The sequence below is a fragment of the Syngnathus floridae genome, chromosome 3 (genome assembly GCF_059516105.1).
Source record: "Syngnathus floridae isolate MCC-2025c chromosome 3, RoL_Sflo_1.0, whole genome shotgun sequence".
Taxonomy (NCBI): domain Eukaryota; kingdom Metazoa; phylum Chordata; class Actinopteri; order Syngnathiformes; family Syngnathidae; genus Syngnathus; species Syngnathus floridae.
The window spans coordinates 13,113,311-13,134,230 of NC_142415.1; the positions used below are offsets into that span (position 1 = coordinate 13,113,311).

General features: G+C 41.7%; 2 protein-coding genes across 5 annotated transcripts; both read left to right on the forward strand.

The window, feature by feature from the left end:
- Positions 1 to 2,180: 2,180 nt before the first annotated feature.
- ccpg1 (cell cycle progression 1) lies at positions 2,181 to 9,426 on the forward strand. Of its 4 annotated transcripts, none has more exons than XM_088370235.1 (10): positions 2,181 to 2,316; positions 2,801 to 2,881; positions 3,151 to 3,247; positions 3,588 to 3,664; positions 3,732 to 3,924; positions 4,935 to 5,273; positions 5,534 to 5,619; positions 5,718 to 5,822; positions 6,310 to 7,439; positions 8,319 to 9,426. In XM_088370235.1, the coding sequence occupies exons 2-10, from the start codon at positions 2,822 to 2,824 to the stop codon at positions 8,500 to 8,502; spliced, it is 2,271 nt and encodes a 756-aa protein (XP_088226361.1). In that variant the 5' UTR covers positions 2,181 to 2,316; positions 2,801 to 2,821; the 3' UTR covers positions 8,503 to 9,426. The 4 variants fall into 4 exon arrangements, with proteins under 4 accessions (XP_088226361.1, XP_088226360.1, XP_088226364.1 ...); XM_088370234.1 differs by having other exon boundaries at positions 2,249 to 2,451; XM_088370238.1 differs by having other exon boundaries at positions 2,249 to 2,451; positions 4,935 to 5,249.
- A 4,177-nt stretch (positions 9,427 to 13,603) lies between these two features.
- On the forward strand, positions 13,604 to 16,733 carry LOC148400614 (uncharacterized). The gene is made up of 8 exons (XM_088370438.1): positions 13,604 to 13,787; positions 14,523 to 14,693; positions 14,810 to 14,922; positions 15,531 to 15,660; positions 15,735 to 15,940; positions 16,016 to 16,107; positions 16,172 to 16,331; positions 16,490 to 16,733. Exons 1-8 carry the CDS (start codon positions 13,727 to 13,729, stop codon positions 16,637 to 16,639), a joined length of 1,083 nt encoding a protein of 360 aa, XP_088226564.1. The 5' UTR covers positions 13,604 to 13,726; the 3' UTR covers positions 16,640 to 16,733.
- The last annotated feature ends 4,187 nt before the right edge of the window (positions 16,734 to 20,920 follow it).

Consider the following 20,920-nt stretch of genomic DNA (forward strand, 5'->3'; position numbering starts at 1 on the left):
TTAGTGTGGACGCATCTCGACTCTCAGAGGCCGGGCGCGGCCTTGTTTTTCTCAGGTTAGAGGATGCGAATCCACAAAGAGTGGTTGGAGTAACACATCGCGAGTGTTAAATAATCAGGGATGAAAGTGAAGAATCTTAATGAATGACGTAAAGTTCAACTTCCTGAAAATTTCTATTTTTGTGAGAAGCTTTGTACTACTGAGTACAGAATGTAGTTGAATCTAGTACCACATCTTTTTTTCTTGTTTTCCTCTAGTGTAGATAAAGATTAGCACTTGTCTCCCAAGTAGTTTTATATTAGCAGGCCAATACGCAGCGGTGACCGACGCTATTACCCAAAGACATGTTTGCATACCTGACATTTTATTTGTTTTGAATTAGGGCTGAATGATTTGGAAAAAGAAACTAATTGCAACTCAGGGTCTCTATCGCTCTCTCTCGCTCAGCCTTTGTTGCATGATACTACATTATAATGTGTTAATTTGAATTTGATTCATTGTTCAGCCCTAATTTGTGTCTCGTCAGTGGACAGGAGAATGTGGAATAATCAAACGCGTTAAACCAAAGATGAAGATCAGCCGAGGCGCTGCTCCTCAAAACCATGCCTTTAATGCACATTAGTGGCCTTGAACTAGGACAAGTTCTCCAGGGAAGTGCCAGCAGCATTGAGTGACAATTCATAAATATTCCTATGCTGCACATATACACAAAAATGACCCTCATGCTGAGTTCCTCCAAAGCTGTTGCAATCAGATGTTTGTACATCGTAGGTCAGAAGTATATCGATTCATAGTGATCTGTGTTGCTTGCAAACGTGCACCCAATCATCCATTTTGTGTTTCAGGTACAACTGCATCTTGATTTACAATCTTATGAAAAGATGTAGGAAAAAGTGATAACATAAGATTTCAAATTTAGTTAAAAAAAAAAGTATTCACTTGGTCAAATGCCCATCCTTATATGAAGCTGATTAATATTTTGACGTGGTTTTTTTTGTTAATGAAAGATTGCAGGTGCACGGATGTTTTTACATTGCTGCTTCTAATCAGAGGATTTAATCAGGGGTCGTTTTTTGGATGATACAATCAGTTACATTTTGTTTTCAGGAGCAAACATAAACCAAAGATGCTTTTTTTCTAAAAGGTCACTGTTGCATATTGGCAAGAATGAATCAGTTCATATGCATCGTTTCTATGTGTGATTTGTTGTCCTTGTCCAGTCTTTTCATATTTTTGACACCCCCCCCTTCAAAAAAAAAATATATAACAGCACGTTGTGCTAAATAATGCAATGGTGGTACTCTGTTTTGTGATTAGGATTCCCATAAAAGGTGCTACTGTAGTTGTTTTTGGGATCAATGACTGTGAGAATCTGGACAAATGCAACTTATTCACACAAGAGAACACAACCTTGCATGTTGTCCTGCTCTCTTCTGATGTGTTTCTATTCGATCATGCGAATTGCAAGGGATGGAATTAGCTTTCTTGATTTCTCCCTTTGGGCAGTAATGTTGTGATGATTATTAGTTCAAGTGTCAAGAGCCATGGGTCAATTTTTTTTTTTATATACATATATAAAAACTCAGGGGGACCCCGAACTGCTCCTCAGAAGAGAAAGTCGGGATAATTGAATGTATTTCTTGTAATTCTGATGATTTTTTTAATGCTTGTTTGTTTGTCTTTATCGTCACAATTATTTGCATTTGTTTTTGACATTTCTTTTAGGAGATCATTGACTGTGTTTACTTGTGAAAAGTCTGATTCTCAATAAAAGTACAATAATTCAACAAACCTGTCTTTTTTAAATGAATATGTGAGTTTCGCTCATGAAAAAAACTACTTTTATATTTTATATTAGTGAATCTGTCGCTCGAGGAACGACTATAATAAAATTATTTAACCACGTTTGTGTGTGTGGTTTTTTTATAGACAATTTCTATTGTTAACCAGCAAATGACTTGTTAAATGTGTAATATATTTATTTATTTATTTATTTATTTATTTATTTTTTCCAGTCAGTGGAAACAAATGCAATGCGCTTCCTGTTTTGTCACGTTTCCTTGTTTATATTTTCAAAGAGCGACGTCCGGTTGGACCCGCCCTAGCACAACCAGTTTGGCTACCGCGGTGCCTGATGGGAAACGATGTTTTATTAAATTAAGAAGTGACTTTCTTTTTGTCATCCCCTTGTAAATTAGAACTACATTTCCCAGCCACTACAAGCTTTGTTATGACCGCAGCCCAGGCCCGTGTATAGTGCAATAATTATCGGCCTGTCTGCAAACCGCTGCATCGTCGTTGGACAGCAAAACACAGGTTTTCTTTGACATTTTTTATTCCGTAATGATTTTCGTAGTTTTTCCGGGATAGGTAAATTGACATCGTCGACACGAATTGGTGACTGTACACATAGTTTGACGTTACTAACGCATGTAGAACCAGTTCATCCAGGTAAGATCACGTCACGAGCAAAACAAAACAAACGTCAATGTCTTTTTTTCGAAATATTGTACGACTTGGCTAGTCCTGCTAATCAAAATGCGAGTTGGTTTTAGCCATTGAGTGTCGTGTGACGAAAACGTTAATGTCATGCTTTACAAAATGATAATTCCACAAGTTCATGATCACAGCTGATGAAATTGAGCCCTGAGTGAGGGTTTCACCATATGACACGTCGTGGTGGTTGGTGTTTTATGACGCAACAAGGCTCTTACGTTGAATAGAACATTGCCTTGTGCACCTTTTGTTTTGTAAATAAAAATGCCAAATTTTGAGTGATATCTTTTTTTTTCTTTTTCAGTGTTGCTGGCAAGCTGGCATCATGTCAAACACTTCCAGTGATACCGAGTCGTCATGTGGCTGGAGCATCATTAGCATGGAGGTAAAACATTGAACTTTATTTATATGCGGCTGTAAGTTAACAATAAGTCAAACATAACAAACAAAATCTTTTTCTCCATTCCTACATATGCAAAACGTCTTCTTTCACCAGTTGATGTAAGATAGCATGAGCAAAGATGGCATCATCACAGCATTCTCATAGTATTCAACAAACTTTTGAACGAAAATTCTGGATGACCCTAAAATCCACTATAGCCTTTTCTTGTAATCCTGTGATGTCTTAGTCTTTTCTTTGGGCTGTGCTTACAGGGTTCCGATATCGAGACTTTGGTGTTAGATGGCACGGTGCAGCATGGAGCCGAAGAGCGTCCAGCTCTTGTGCAACCGGAGCTGCAGGACTCTCAAGGTTCAACTTCTGCTTGAAGGGATCTCTCTGTTAAGAGCAACATTGTTACAAATGATGAATTTACAAAGTATATTTACTCTCAAGCATGACTAGTGACATTTGTTACATCTAAATATGACCTTTGTTTAAGGCTGCTTTGCACGAACGTTAGTGACTTTCAACTGCAGTTTCAAGCGGATAAATGATCAAACGTCTTTGTGGGAAGCCTCAAGCATTTATTGGATGGATATACTTGATAACCATCTTAACGGCCACTTTGGTAGACCAGAAGTGGCACTGCTAGTGAAAAAGACATGATTAATAAGACATTCATACCAACCAATACTTCTGATATTTTTAGCTGCATGTTGTGATGACAGCTCACTGGATGACACACTGGGAGAACAAACCAAGGACAGGGCAGCATGGACCTCAGAGGTAAGAACATCACACAGGAACCACACAGTCACTGCTTCTTTTACAAATGAAACCTCGCCACCCTCAGGCTGATCCTGATGACCCCACCATGGAAGAGCAAGTCGCTGTGTTGTCCTTCAGCGACCACTCTGACATCGTGACACTGCAGGAGCTGAAGGAAGACGAGCGTGACTGCGCCGAGCACACGGCGACTGCCGACGAGAGCTCCTTTATGGGCACATCGTGCAGCAGCCAGTATGCATTCATCGGTGGAGACCCTGGTAGGACCTCAAAGATTCTATGCTTGGTTTTTATTTCCAGTTGAACTGTTTCTTATATTGGAGAAAAATGTCCCCCCCCTCCTTAAATATTCCCATAACATTTTCCTTGTTATTTGTTCATTTTACATTGCCAAAGCAGGTCTGAGGTTGAGTGACTGGAAATTTGCGCAAAGCCTTGTGAAATTGGGCTACCATCTACGAAGTCGGCTCGCAAGAGGCCGCACTTTCACAGGTGGCCTAATTCAAGTGTGGCACGGTCAATGGTTGAAAACTTGTTGACAAACTAATCAAGAAGAGAGAGTTGCCGGGAAACGTGCACAGACTAATTGTGATCACAAATATGCTTTGCTGCTGATCCTCACCGTTTTGCTACTTGTTTGTATTGTGTCTGTGTTTGGCACACGTTCCCAAACTTTATGGAGCCATCGTAGTTCACGTTTGCAAAATCTGGCAGCAAAGAAAAGTGCCACAAGAAAGTATTTCAAGCCGACTAAACGAATAATCTAATCTCAGTTTACCCAGAACGTTGCTTACTCATGTGAAATTGGTGCCTGTTTAGTTCAAATGAAGCCGCACTATTTGCAGCAATAGCGTCACAAAGCTTCTAGCATGTACACAATCATGAAGCAACTGGTTAATCGTTGACTCCACTTGAATCAAGAGTCAACTTAAAAAAAAATAGTCACGCAACCTTGCAAACACTCATCAATAGAAGGCAATACAATGTGCAAATGCACATTGTGGGTTTATTTATGTGCCAATTATGTATCGTTGAATTAGAACGTGGCTTTTGCTAAATTTTAGTTAGCAGCTTTCACTAAATGTATGGGAAGAATATTGTTTTAGCTACTGAAATGAAAACCTTTGCATGATGCTAAAGGACATACTTACATCAGGACTGTTTTGGCATGAATAACCTGATGCATGCAGATCATGTTAATTACTTCCTTATCTACCATTTGGTTGTTGACCATGATGACCCCATTGACCTCTGCATGTCTCTCTGGAAGTTTTCCCAGCTACGCCGCAGCCTGCAGCCCCAAACTCCAGCAGCAGCGAAGATGAGGCGGCACCAAACGTTGCTATTCGAAGGCGCCGGTTGAGGAAGAATACAGCAAACACTGTGACAGAGTCCTGCGAGGAGGAGGAGGAGGAGGAAGAGACAACGGTGGAGTCGGAGGAGGAAGATGAAACGCAGCAGGGGCAGCAAATTGCACTCAGACCAGAGACGCTGAGAGCGCAAAGCCAAGGCGGCGGAACCCTCAACTCTTGCATTCTGCTCGCCCTCATCATCGCCCTCAGCATTGGCTTCGGACACTTCTATTGTACGGATTCAGACATTGAACTTGGTATTATTTAACACGTGAGCAACACATTGACCTAGTGGTTCTTTAGTGCATGTATGTTTATTGAGCTATTAACATGTGCACTGTCCTGTCAGAGAGCAAGGCTCTAACTGCCCGCTAATTGGGAAGCATTGCCTGTCGGTGAAATTGTAGCCCGAGTCTCGTTCAATTGTCATCTGGCACAAGATCCAGCGCACCCACAGCCTTAATGCGGATGGATGTCTGAGATTTCTCTTCTAATTATAATGTTGTCTTATTTTCAGGCACCATGCAAATACAAAAGAAGCAGAAGACAGTAGACAAATTCCGAGAGAGCGAGCTCGACAGTCTTAGAAATGTTCATTATCATGTAAGTATTGATGTGTTCCTTATGCTAATGCTTATGCTTATGGTCAATTGGAAAAAAAAAAAAAAGACTTTTTTTGTTTGTTTTGTTTTCCCATGAAGGTCAAGAGTGACAGTCTGAGCCAGGAAGATTGGGATGAGCAGAAGTTTATTTCATTGGTCAGGCAAAGGAACATGGAGTTCATCGCCCGGTTGGAATTTGTTCAGGTAACTTTTATTTCTTTTCCCTCTCAACTGACACAATTTCCTCCACTTAAATATACCCTGAATGGTCAATGCAATTAGTGAAGTTGTTTGTTTGAGCGGCTCTCGGTATTTCATAGGGGGATCCTAGCGTAAGTCGCGCTCTACGAGTGGCCGAGTCTCAGCCACTGGCTTTGCAGCCATTCAAAATTTGAATCGCAGATCCACCATGTCTTAGCCGATCAAAATGCACTGAGGGAAAATTCATTTCTGGCTTCTAAGGCAGAGAAGCACTGAAGTCTGGTGAATGTACCGTGACATCATCAGTGACGTTTGCATAGATGTTAGGATCATCAGAAACCTTCAAACGACTACTTCTTTACACATGGAGCAGTAGAAATTTTAAACAGAGCTAAGTTAGTTGAAGCATATCTTCTCTTATTTGATCTGATGACTTCCTTGAGTTAGGAGCCCTATTTATTTCCCATTCTTTTTTTCTTAATTCATTCAGGCCCAACAAGAGGACCAGGCAATGTTAGCAAGACAGAGGGAGGCTGAGAGCCTGGCATTGACCACCACGAACCAGCAGCTGAAAAGCTCCTTGGAGCAAAAAGAAAAGTCTCTGTCTACCTTGCAGGAAGAATTGAGGAGCCTGCAATCCAAGATTCTAGATCTGGAGGTTAAGGGGGCGGCGGCCGACGCGCTGCTATTGGAAAACCGGAGGCTGAATGAGGAACTGGAGGGGGAGAAGGAGCTGAGGAAGAAGCTAGACAAGGAGAGGAAGCTTACACATGAGGCAGACAAGGAGAGGATGCTTACATATGAGACAGAGGCTCAGGATCTCAGATTGCAACTGAGGGAGCTGGAGAAGAGGCTGGGCTTTGAGCAGCAGCGCTCCGACTTGTGGGAGCGGCTGTATCTGGAAACGAAAGAAGACCGGGCCAAAGGCGATACGGAACCAAAAATGCGCACGTCAGGAATTGTGGAAGACACGTTTGATGCGGTCAAGAACTCCACCAAGGAGTTTGTCCACCATCACAAAGAGCAGATCAAGAAAGCCAAGGAAGTCGTGAAGGAAAACCTGCGCAAGTTCTCCGATTCCGTCAAATCTACTTTTCGCAATTTCAAGGATTCGGCTTCCACCTTCTTCGACAAGATGACGAGAGAAGGTTCAAAATACTATGAAGAGAAAAAGTACAAGAAGAAAAAGGCTCATTCCAAACAATACGCCAACACCCGCAAACCAGGAGACCGAGTCCATAAAGAACAAGGCCAGAGCGGCCCAAAAGGATGCCGAGGAGTCTTTGACTGCGCCTATCAGGAGTCCATGAGCATCTTCAACAAAGCCACGGAGCCCATACGAGCAGACGAGTTCCACCAGCTGCTGTGGAGCTACTTGCAGCGGGAAGTCCACCACTTCCATCACTGGAAGGAACTGGAGAGCTTCATCAACGGCTTTTTCCACAACGGCCTCTTCATCCATGACCGCATGCTCTTCACAGACTTTGTGAGCAGCGTGGAGCACTACCTGGTCAGCATGCCCGAGTACCACGGCCTCCACAACGATGTCTTTGAAGACGTGGACGACTTCATTTACAGACACCTCTTCGGAGAGGCGTATGTCAAGACCAACAGACAGAGGTGAGCAGACCGCCGATGGCCCGCGCTGAAATGAATGGGAACTGAACTGCTCCAGCCCACTCAACAACATTTGCAACATACTTTTTGATTAAAAATGAAACAATATTCTATCAAGGTTATCTACAGTTCTAATCTAAAATAAATACTAAATGAATAGATACTTCTTAACTTCTCACCATTCCTGTTTTGCGTGTTTGCTTCTGATCATGCAGATATGATTCATGTTGGGAATTATTCAAATCTTCAGGAGCAGTTTTTTTTTTTTTTTTTTTTTATTTTTATTTTTTTTAAACGTGAATGTTCCAGCTTACTGCATGAGCGACAATTCCTTTGTATAGAGTTTGCCGGGGAAATTGCGCCTTCTTGTGGCTACTAGTCGCCATTGGAAAAAAAATGGTTCCTGGAGATTTAACTAATGCTCAACATTTTAAGATACAATCGTATCTACAGGCTCAGCGAGCACTTAAATCAGACAAGCACAGGAATACTGAGGGGTTGAAAAATTGCTTTTACTGAAATTAATGTTAGGGTTGGTTGGAGCCTATAGTTAAGTTGTGACTCTTGTGTTATTTTTTATTCATCAAATATTTTAGTTTGGGAAAATTAGCAAGTCATTTGTTATAGCAGAAAGTTGGTTTTCATGCAGCTGTATGGTTTTGCCGTGAGTTGACACCTCAACCTTTTTAGACCCCCCCACGCACCACAAAATACACTCTTAGAAGCTGAAATATATATTCGCTAAAATACCCTGAATGCAAAATAATTTCTATAATAATCTGCTTTTACCTATCTTCTAGTTATATAACAACTATCTTCTAGTTGGGCATTTACAATAACTATTATTGTATTCTTTCCATGTAAAATGCACCTTCTGTTTAGTTTTGAATCTCCCAGCGGACCTCTGGAACGACCAGACTCGAACTCCAAAGAGGAGTCGAGGACGAAGAATCGAGGTCGTCGACAGCAGAGACAAAAAGCGCGGCATCACAGCGAGCAAAGAAGCAGGCACATGGCCGACGTCAAAATTGAACTGGGCCCTATGCCGTTTGATCGCAAATACTGAACACTTGTTGATAGGTTGGATAGTTGTGGTCGTAGAGGTAGTACCTCTTTAGTACCACTATGCGTCGCTCTCGCCAGTTTGCACCATGTCTTTATGTTTTAACGCTACTAAATGTCCGGGTGGTTTTCCATCAGAACAATTTCAGATGCACTTTATATGAATTGGCTTCGGACTGGGGTGTTTTTATGTTCTGAAAAGAGCACCTGTGCTGGAGGGCAAACTATTAAAGGCCACAACACAAAATGTGCATTTCAGCTGAACAAATTGCTTTGCCGTTCTACTAACTACTAAAGAAGTCCAGCTTGCCTTCTTGGTGTTGGAAAAAAAAAGATTATAAATAAGCACAGATGCTGTTTTTTTTTTTTGTCCAATATAGAATTACAATGCTGTTATGTACTCCAAATATTGTTAAGGCTGGAGAAAGTGTACATTTGTTGACCTTGACGGAAGGTGGCAAGATCAGATTTTTGGGGTGCTGCACAAACATCTTGAAGAAATCCCTTAAATTGTGAAGGTTGTGGGCTTTGTTTTTTTTTGCTTTTAACTGTAGCTACAGCTCAGTATCTTAACTTTTTATGGTCTCTTCCTGGAAGTGTGAGGTTATGTTATCCTAATTAAAAATAGCAGATTGGCAGCTCAGCTCAAGCTATTGTAGGGGGGAAAAACTGGAATATGGATTTGATTTGGAGCCCCAAGGACATGTTTGTGATGATGCAATTGCTTTCAGATTGATGCTGTTCTAACATTCCTTTTGTATTCTTTGATGTGCATCTAAAAGGCAAAAAAAAAGACAACTTCACACCAGTTTTATGTGTATAAATTATTTCTGTAAAAACGTTTTCATCATACAGCGCGTAAAATCAGACGCAGTCCTTCGGTTGTCAGTGCCTTACATAAATAAAGATTCTTCTTTCATCATCTCCATCACTGTATGAAAGCTGTCTTGTTTACGTGTAATAGTTGTCACGCAGAAAATGCTGTGATCTTCAACATAAAAATGCATCTGTTGCTTAAATGCTGCTTCTTTCCAGGTCAGTCTTTCCCAGTCTACTTCGTATAAAAAAGCCAAATGTCAAAACACTGGTCAACAAATTTCTAAAGCACATCTCTCCGTATGCCCACTGAAAAGATCAAAACTTTCGCACTTCAACCAGTAGGTGTCAGTAATGTGCATTGAAGCTGGCTTACCGTAAAACAAAACAAAGAAGAAAATGACGTAACTTCCCGTTCTTGAACCAGCAGTGAATTGCATTTCCCGTTCATTAACGGAATGGGTCTGTGAGTGAACTAGTCAGTGAGGGAGTGATTTGCATTTTCAGTTAATCGCGAGAAGGGATCAGTGAAGGAAGAATCCTGCTTTCCCGTTCGCGAACGATTTAATGGGTGACTTGCCTTCCCGTGCATCAACGGATCAGTCAGTGAACGTGTTGCGTCTCCTGGCGTGAACTATGGAGGCCAGAATGTCGATTTGCCAAGGAAAGAAAGAACCACTCACTGAAACACCACTTTTTATGCACGTTTTCTCCAAGCTAACGACTAACTTTCTTGCATGAAGGGATGCGCCGTTATGCAAAAACGGGGAGATTATGCTTCTCTTTGCGTAATCTCGATTTTATAACACAGTAGTTTTAAAATAACGTGTATGCATATATATACATTAATATTGTTATCCAATATATCTACTGCAATTTCACATTAGATTGCTGGTTTGAAATTTACTTCTTATTATTATTATTATTTTAATAAACATTAAAACCTGTTAAAACTTGTCTGGTGTTTTATTCCTTGTTTTTATTTTTTTGGGCATGAAAACAAAAATCTGCTTTATATGACAATATGTATGTGTTTTACGTTGTGTAATACGTGTTGGTGTCCCCCCAAATAAAGAGCAAGTAGTCAAATACACATTCTTGACACATACAAAAAATGCATAAAGTTATTAGGTACACCTAAAAATGGTGGTGTACCTAATGGAGTGTCCGTTTGACGTCACAGATCAACCAGCCTATCAGGAGGTGGGGATGAGGGCGTGTGTGGCACTTTTCACTTCAGCTTTGGCCATGATTTTTCCCTAATGAAGTGGCCTGTTATTAGGTACACCTCAAAATGGCGGCATACCTAAAGGAGCGTCCGTGTGAGGTTACAGATCAACCAGCCAATCAGAAAGTGGGGGTGAGGGCGGGTGTGGCACTTTTCACTTAAACCAGGGGTGTCGACCTCCAGTCCTCGAGGGGCCGCGTTCCAATATGTTTTCCAAGTTACCCTCGTTAAACACACCTGCGTGAAAAGATTTAGCTATTTTCACGTTCTGCAGGAGCTAAAACTTTTCACGCAGGTGCACTTAACGAGGGAATCTTGGAAAAAATGTTGGAATGCGGCCCTGAGGATCTGTGACCTTTGCCCATGATATTTCCCTAATAAAGTGGCCTGTTATTAGGTACACTTGAAAATGGCGGTGTACCTAATGGAGTGTCCAGGTGATTCCCTCGTTAAGCGCACCTGCGTGAAAAGTTTTAGCTCCTACAGAACGTGAAAGTGACCAAAAACTTTTCACGCAGGTGCACTTAACGAGGGAATCATTCGGACACTCCATTAGGTACACCGCCATTTTAGACTAACGCTTGACTCCTGTGACCTTTGACCATATTTCCCTAATAAAGTGGCCTGTTATTAGGTACACTTGAAAATGGCAATGTACCTAATGAAGTGTCTGTGTGATTCCCTCGTTAAGCGCACCTGCGTGAAAAGTTTTAGCTCCTGCAGAACGTGAAAATAGCTAAATCTTTTCACGCAGGTGTGTTTAACGAGGGTAACTAGGAAAACGTATTGGAACGCGGCCCCTTGAGGACTGGAAGTCGACACCCCTGGTTTAAGTGAAAAGTGCCACACCCGCCCTCACCCCCACTTTCTGATTGGCTGGTTGATCTGTGACATCACTCGGACACTCTATTAGGTACGCCGCCCTTTATAGGTGTACCTAATAACAGGCCAGTTCATTAGGGAAAAATCATGGCCAAAGCTTAACTGAAAGTGAAAAGTGCCACACCCGCCCTCACCCCCACTTTCTGATTGGCTGTTTGATCTGTGACGTCACATGGACACCCCTTTAGGTACGCCGCCATTTTCAAGTGTACCTATTAATAAGCCGCTTCATTAGGGAAAAATAATGGCCAAAGCTGAACTGAAAGTGAAAAGTGCCACACACGCACTCACCTCCACCTCCTGATTGGCTGGTTGATCTGTGACGTCACACGGACACTCCATTAGGTACACAAGCATTTTCAAGTGTACCTAATAACTTTATGCATTTTTTGTAGGTGTCAAGAAAGTGTATTTGACTACTTGCTCTTTATTTTGGGGGACACCAACACATATGTTGTGTAATATGTAGAACACATACATATTGTCATGTAAAGCAAATTTTTGTTTTCATGCCCAAAATAATAAAAACAAGGAATAAGACACCAGACAAGTTTTAATGTTTATTCAAATAATAATAATATAAAGTCAATTTCAAACCTGCAATCTAAGGTAAAATTGCAGTAGATATACTGGATAACAATATTTAGGTGTATATGCACGTTATTGAAAAACTACTATAAGTTATAAAATCAAATTGCAGTAGATATATTGGATAACAATTTTTAGGCGTATATGCACGTTGTTGAAAAACTACTATAAATTATAAAATCAAGATTACGCAAAGAGAAGCATAATCTCCCCGTTGTTGCATAACGGCGCATACCTTCATGCAATGAAGTTAGCCGTTAGCTTGGAGAAAACGTGCATAAAAGAAGTGGTATTTCAGTGAGTGGTTCTTTCTTTCCTTGGCAAATCAACATTCTGGCCTCCATAGTTCACGCCAGGAGACGCAACACGTTCACTGACTGATCCGTTGATAAACGGGAAGGCAGTTCATCCATTAACTCGTTCGCGAACGGGAAAGTCAAGATTCGTTCCCTCACTGGTCCGTTCTCGCGATGAACTGGAAATGCAAATCACTCCCTCACTGACTCGTTCACTCTCAGACCCGTTCTGTTGGTGAACGGGAAGTTACGTCATTTTTTTCTTCGTTTGTTTTACGGCGAGGTGGCACCAGCTTCAATGCGCATTACCGACATCTACCGGTTGAAGTCATATGACCTGAAAAAAGAACGAATCACTTTTGGAGAGGAACAAATATAAATTACATATAAAATGTAAAAAAGGAAGGACTCAACCCTAAAGTGCAACAAATTATTTTTAAATTTTATTTTGAATTTTGCAATATATTGACCCTGTTGCTGACTTTTCAAAGAATAAACAGATTGTCATAGCAAGGTGAACTGGTCTTTGTTTATAACACTGGGTCCCGTCCGTTCCCTCGCACTGTGGGATGTTTTCTGAGCAACATTAAAATGATACATTCACGAGAATAAATAAAATATTGGGATTTTCCTTCAAAAGGTAAAATAGCTCAAATGAAAAATGACAATATTGCTCTTAATTTCCTGCAACATCTTCGTCAAGCCTCACATTCATTTTCTCTATGTCAGGGCGCCCTCTTCTGGTCAGTCACAGAAACTGTTGAGAGGCAAATACTAAAGGCATTTGCAATGACAATTTTTTGTTCTTCGTATTTTAGTTAGATTGAAAATCGACTTCCAACCCCTAACCTTAATTTACAAGGTCACTTTGAAACCCTAACTGTAGTTTGAATCCCTCATCCTCGTTTGAAAGCAAGCCTTCAAGTGCGTCTTGAAATGTTCTGATGGGAAGCCACCCGGACTTTTAATAGCATTTTTTTTTTTTTTTTTTTAATGGGAAAACTAACAAGAGCAACCCACAGCACTACAAAGTCTTGCTCTGGTTGATGCGATTGCGAAGTGTTTTGGAATACATTTTTTTTCCTTTATTTCAGATGCTTTGCTTTTGAAAGGGCGATGTTTGTGATGTCTTTGTAATGACGTTTTTCTCTCCTCTGCCTTTATGACGCCTAGATGATGATTATATTTTTTCTTTATTTTTGATGTTTTGCTTTTGAAATGATGATGTTTGTGTGATGCCTTTGTGATGCCGTCTTTTTGTTTGTTTTTGCTCTGCCTTTATGACGCCTGATCTCAGAACCCTCAACTCTCTGTGGCGTGTGTACGTGGGGCTTGCGGTTGCACACTTCGGGCACTTGACTTTCCATGCATTCCGAAGACAAAGACAGATTGCATGAGGGACCGCAGTGGCTGTCACCATGTACCTGCATCTCCTAATAGTGGCCTTCTTCGCCAACCTTTTGCCTGCTCCTGTCATGTGTGAGTCTTACACGAATGGTGGCGTTTTTGTGCAACAGTATTAATTAATTGCAAGTCGACAATTAACCTGTGTATGTCACGGAAGTCATCTTTCATTTAACTTTTCGAGAGTGCGTTGACTTGACAATTGCAAATGTGTGTTTTTGCGATTATTCAATTGCTTACAAAACATCTGGATCGCTATATTGGCGAGTTTAGCACAGTTTAACTTTTTTAAGCACTGCGTCTGACCACGGGGCGGAGCCAAATTCGATCTCAGCGCTTTCCATTTGATTTCGTGTCATGTTTTGACACAATTTGCCTTTATGAGTGAACAAATTGGCGTTAGCTCTTGCAACAACTGTGTTCCACGTTCATTTCATGTCTTAGACAAATGACATGAAATACATATTTTTTACCAAACAATAAGGAGTCCATGCAAATGTGTCCTCCAAAAAGTAAGACCTTGTGACCTTTAGGAATCATCTAAGTTTCGAGTCGCTTTCATTGGGGCTTTTGGGGAAGTCGAGTCAGCTTTGTTAGGTTTTACAATGCATATTAACATATCACAAAAGTCACAACAAGATCTGTTTCATTTCTTCATGAAATTGTGCTGGAATAACATGTGGAGGACATCCCCGAGAATGCCCAGGGTGACTCCGGGGAAAATGTACGAGTGCTTATGCCGCCTGCTACTACTGATAATGGTTGCATTAAAGATTCCAGTCCTGACTTCTCTCCAAAATGTGTCGTCAGCTGCAACAGAGCTCCAGTGCGACGTGAAGAACGGGTGGCGGCCGTACTGCAATTATTGCTACCTTATACCTAAATATCAGCTAACGTGGTCCAAAGCGGAGAGGTACTGTGTCTCACAGAAAGCTCATCTAAGCAGTTTTCACTCAGGGGAAGAGATTGCTTTCTTGACAAGTAAGCATTCAAACAGCGGCTTGAGAATTCCTGAAAATTCCAGGAATGATCTCACAATCCTTCACCACTTCCGTCTTTTTGCTCAAACTGATTATTGCTGTTCTTCCCTCCTGAAGATTTTGTGAATCAGTCGGGAAGTTGGAGCGCATTTTTGGGAGTGACCATTGAATGGCGTTTCTGGTGGTTCTTTTGGTACACCTACTTTTACAATAGTGACGGAACCAAAGCGGTAAGTGAATCAATCACCAAAAGTGGTCATTTAAAAAAAATGTAGGGTGATGAAATGGAATGTGACAAGAATGAAGTTGGCGCATTGTTTAGCGCATCTGCAATCGATTTGATTGCATAAATGGCTAAGGATGGCACAGACCTGAATTATGAAATTAGTTTTTCACAATTTTTATTTTTGTTTATCATCGTTGCAATGTTAATAAGAGTTGCAGATTTGCATATTGGCAGAGTTTGGAGGGAGTATTTATTTCATCTTTTTGTTTGATTTCTGGGGATGTTCTAAAAAAATACATTTAGAATCAGTATACTTGTTTGGGTTTGTAAAAAAGATAAAATGCTGAAAAATTGGGGTTGCTCAGTGTTGTCCATTCTGGAGTTAAAGTTATAATTAGGTTGAAGTATTACCAGGACAAAATTTGAAATGTGGAATAAATTGATGTAATTGACAAGAATAAAGTAACTGGGCAAATTTGATCTGTTCCGAGCTGTCATTTATTATTACCGAGTAAAAACTATGGTCAACATGAGGAAGCAGTTTTATCCACTGACCAAAATATGACAAGTTATACTGAAAAAAAAATTCTAAAAAGGACTACCTTCGCACAGGACTACTTTCGCTGGAACGAAGGAGAGCCCAATAACCACAATAACAGGGAGTTCTGCGTTGAAGTGAGAACAGATGGATATCTTAATGACTGCCGCTGTGATAGACCAAAGCAATTCATTTGTAAAAAAGGTCTTTGAACTCTTGTTTACTTTGCCTATCATTGAATATGCAATCTCATATTAAAATTTGTTTGACCTCTGCAGCCAAGGACGTCCGTCCCCGTCCTCTTACTTGTCCTACATGTTCAACATCTGTGTCAACTCCTTGCGTCTCTTCTACTACACGTCCAACTACTGGTGCCACTTCTCGTACTCTCCTTCCTCTCTGTCCTATTCTTTCTAATGCCAAGCTGCTGACATCAAAAGCAGGTAACGAAGACTCGTGCATGCTTGCGGTGTTGCCTCTTCCGGTGAGTTCAGGAGTTTTTGTAAATGCATAGTACTGTTTTTTTTTTGGCACCGAGATTTGAATCTTCATTTTTCAGCAATTTCATGGCTTCGTAGTTGACCTTTTGGGCCGCCTTAGTGCGGGCCGCAGCATCGCCATCAGAGGACGAGCCAAACCGTTGGCTGAAAGGTAGTCCCCTCGACCCCAAAGAATTGTTTTCATTTGTAAACATCCAAATGAATGAATATTGCAGGATAAGCTTCAATCTGACCACGGCTAATGACACCCAACTTCACTTGGGCTTCCACATCAAAGACCAAAAGATTGTGATGACCTCCAATCTGAATGGTACAGAAGACAGAAAGGATATAACGGCGGACCCCTTCCCTTTTGGACCCGAACATGACTTTGAGGTCTCATTACTGTTCTCCTTTGCATGAACAACCATGACTTGGGTTGTGCTCTGACAGAGTGTCAGCCAGAATATTGCTAAGATGTACATGCAGTAAAAGTAGATTGAGTGACTAGCTCTTAGCCAGCACGTTGCTCACCCTACACTCTTGTTGTTCAGATTATCATCCAGTGCAACCTCGACCTCTTCCATTTGACCGTCAACGGCGCCCAGCAGCTGGATTTTACAAACCGCCTTCGCAATGTGCAAAACATCACAGCGCTGAAAATGTGGCGTGACCTGTCACTGACAGACGTCAGGCTGATGTGAAGTCAATGACGTGGCCAGATTGGAAGTGCTTCATCTAACATGACTGTCTGCTTAAGCCACTTTGTTACCATTACCAATAAAGCATTGGAAAATATTTGCTTGTACAAATGATTTATGGGAGTGATAACTGCTGCAGCATGTTAGAATGTGCTGAAAATATCAAAAATATCAATACCTAGACAATATACCAATAATAAAAACTATACAATCAATAGTTATAATTAAGAATATCCTCCCTTACGTTAGGGAATGCAGCGGTGCCAGCAAAATAAGTTAATTGTTCCAAAAATGAATAGTATGAATAGTACTTTTCTTCCCCCAATCCAAAAATAAGGTTGCATTCCATTCACACTATCCAGGTGCTGATTTTGTTTTTTAAATGATCATGTATACTAAACACAATGAGGGACCTCCAAAGGACGCAGCCTCATCAGCAGAATACAACATAACCACAGCAGACACTCAGAAGATAACTAGACGCTGACATAGTCAACAGGTTATTTATTGCAAAATTCTTGCCCTGCCCCTTTCATCCAATCATAAATTACTTTCAAGGCCTCAAAGACACACGGGAAGAAAACATTTAAAAAGTCACTTCACGGACTCCAATAATGAGAAGCAAGTGTCCCGTACCAAGGGCACTGCTTTACACCTGCTTCCCTGCAGTATGAGGTCAACAGACACACAATCGAAGTATCATTTTTTTGCTTCAGCGACTATATGTACAAAGGATAGCCTTGCTAGCAAGGTGATCATCTTAACCACAGCTGCCCAGTCAGCAATTGTCGTAAGGCGTGGAGTGACTGAACTTGTGCAAAAGCTCGGGCTCTGAGATCTTACAAAGTGCATGGACGTGGCTCATGATGTCCAGAGCTCCACATTGGTGAATCTGGCCTGTGTAGAGGCTTTTCAACAAGTCGGTTGTCAATAAACCGCATGTGGCTGTTGGTCGCCATCAATAGTCCTGTTGACACACATATTATGTTGTTGAACCAAATTCAGCCCACAAAGCTTTTACAATTTCAAGACAACAGTGGAAATAAATGAATTGGGGGAAGGGCTCATGCCGCATATGTTTCTTTAAATTCCAATACAGCACTTTTTGGTCGCCTCAAAATGACCAGCACAGTACAAAACTATTCTAAAATAAATAAGAAGCTTGAAACTCAAATATTTTCAGGTTTGTACAAGCTTACTTTGTTGTTACTTGAAGGGTGGATAACGACATGCATGCATGCCAGTGCAAAAGCTAGCAGTAATACAAATTCACACACAAACATCGTACTAACAGACCGACAAGTATTTTAACAACTGTCACAGGTATTTATTTGTAGAAAAAATATGTGTAAAATTTAAAAAGTTCAATCCTGACCTTCTTTTACTCTTAATGTTATTTAGGCATTTAAGTTTATTAATTGTTGTTTACTGCTATTATGCTGGCTACTGAGTCATTTTCTGGTTGTTATAATTTTATTAGATGAAGTTATATTTAAAGTATTTCGAATGAGTTTTGGGAGTTGAATAAATCGTTTTTAAATATTTGGTGTTTGTGAATTGTGACATCCATCAAAATAGTGACCAATTATCGGCCAGCCCTATAATGTTGTAGAGTTGTAAATGGGACTTACCACAGAAAATCGATAGAAGGGTAGATGAATCTGAACTCCTTGAGAGGAAGGAATCTGGAAGGAATTCAAACACGGTGTGAGGTTAAAAGGAGTAATAAAACTAGATATAAGCTGTCAGACTAAATTCTGATAACTCACCTGAACACATCCAGGTAATGGCTACCAGTGGAATTCATCTGCATGAGATGCGGGCCCAACACGACAGCAAAGCCATGAGTGATGACGTACCAGTGTGCCCTATACCTCAGCCATCGATTCATTTTTCTAGGAAGTGAAGTGCATGAAGTTCTGAGGCCAGAACATGACGTTGGCTCGTTGTCGGCTGTTAGTCAGTCATCGCTTTGGACAAAGCAGCAACACACATGATGAGGCTTCCGTTGTAAGCAGCAGTGATAGTGGTACATTTCATTCATAACCTTGTAAATTCAATCAAAACACCCCATTGAAATGAAATGAAAGGCTGTTCCAGCAACCCAAAAGCACCCCAATTTTTTCATTACCTTTGTAATACAGAAATACAACAAAAGCAAACAAGCGAAATAAACTGGTTTATATTCATGTGTAAGTCCGTATAAAACTAACTGCTCCATTTTTGTCCACTTTACTCATCTTCGGTTTTGGGCTTTTTCATCAGCCTTTCTTCACTTTCACCGGCGGGTCGCTTCAAAAGTTGCTTTTTCCGCTCTTTCAGAATGTTTCGGAAATGAGCCAGGCAGGTGTCGTTAAACAGCGACGACGCGCATCCGGTGGCAACTTTCTCCGGATGTTTCCGTTCAATAAAACTTGAAAGTCTCTCCCAAATTCCCAGCATTTCCATGATCTCGCTGGTCGAGATGACTTCATCATCCTCCGGCTGAGCGGCGGTGCCGATTTCCTGCAAAACCTTTGCGTGCTGCTGCGTCTGTAGCGCCTTCAACTCCTCCGACGTCAATTCCTGGGAGTGCTCCTTGACGAGTTCGTTCACGTCTCCCTCATCCACCTCCAGGCCCATGGACTTCCCGAGGGAAACGATCTCCTCCACCACCGCATGGTCAGGTTCAAAGGTCACTCTTTCCGACACAACCTCGGGCCACAGCTTCTTCCACGAACAAATCAAGGTCCTCTTTGTAACAGCTTGCCAAGCCAGATCGATAATTTTGAGGCACGACACGATGTTATAATGGTCCTTCCAGAACTCTCGAATGGTGAGATTTGAGCTCTGCGTCACCTCAAAGCAGCGGCGAAAGAGGTGCTTGGTGAAAAGCTTCTTAAAATTACAAACCACCTGCTGGTCCATGGGCTGCAGCATAGCGGTGGCGTCAGGCGGAAGGTAGAAAACCTTGATAAACTTAAAATCTTCAAGAATGTCATCTTGGAGGTTGTGTGGGTGAGCGGGACCGTTGTCCAGAACCAGAAGGGCTTGCACGGGGAGGTTTTTTTCCTGAAGATACTTCTTCACGGCGGGACCAAACACCAGGTTGACCCACTCTACAAAGAATTGCCTAGTGACCCACGCCCTTGGGTTTGCCCGCCACATAACCTGCAGTTTTTCTTTGATGATCTTGTGCGACTTGAAGGCTCTGGGATTTTCTGAATGGTATACGAGCAGCGGCTTGATCTTGCAGTCGCCGCTCGCGTTGGCGCACAGTGTGAGGGTTAACCTATCCTTCATGGGTTTGTGGCCAGGCATCTTCAACTCCTCGATCGTTATGAAAGTCCTCCTTGGCATCCTTTTCCAGAAGAGCCCCGTTTCGTCACAATTGAAGACCTGCTGAGGGACGTATCCTTCGGCTGCTATCACGTCGGTGAAGGTTTTGCAGTAATCCTTGTTCACATTTTTGTTGGCCGCATCAACATGCCCGACATCGGATGGAAAGCTGATCCTCCTCCTAAAATTGTCGTACCAGCCACGGCTGGCTTTAAACGAGTCTTCCGGTGCGCCATCCGTTGAGGAGCCTGGGGTCTGCTGCAGCAAGTCGGTGTAAATGGCCCGTGCCTTTTCACAGATGGCACCCTCCGTCAAAGGACATCTTGTGAGCTGTTTCTCCGTCAACCACACCAACAGTAGCCTCTCCATCTTTTCATGGACAGACGTCCGCAGCCTGGAAATTATTTTAACACCCATAGCTGGCGTTATAGCCTTTATCGACTCCTTCTGTTTCAGTATAGAGCATATAGTAGAAGTATTGCGGTCATACAATCTCGCCAAGTCGACGACGCGCACACCTCGCTCATATTTTTCGATGATTTCGTGCTTGAGTTGAATGGACATCATTTTTTTCTTCTTCTTGACAGGAATCACTTTGTTCCCAGGATCCATGTTTGGAAAAGAATTTGCAATGTCACTGTACACAATTCTATCTTTCCCAACAAGGTTTCCACGTGTGCACAACCAATGAGGTCCAGATCAGGGGATGTCACTAATATTTGGCAACTGTGGATTGAAAAGCCCGCTTGACTGGGTGGGTGTTCGTATGATCGCTGCACAGATTTTGCTCAGATTTTGCCGTAAATCAAGTTAACACCATCTTGACATGTTACTGGTAAAATCGGGCGCTGCCATCTGTGTTCACAATCGCTCCAGCGTTACAGCTTCATCCCGGCTGTCCGTTTCTGGGCGTCAACCATGCTTTGAAACACGACCGGAAACCACCTTTCGTTCCAATGCACCACG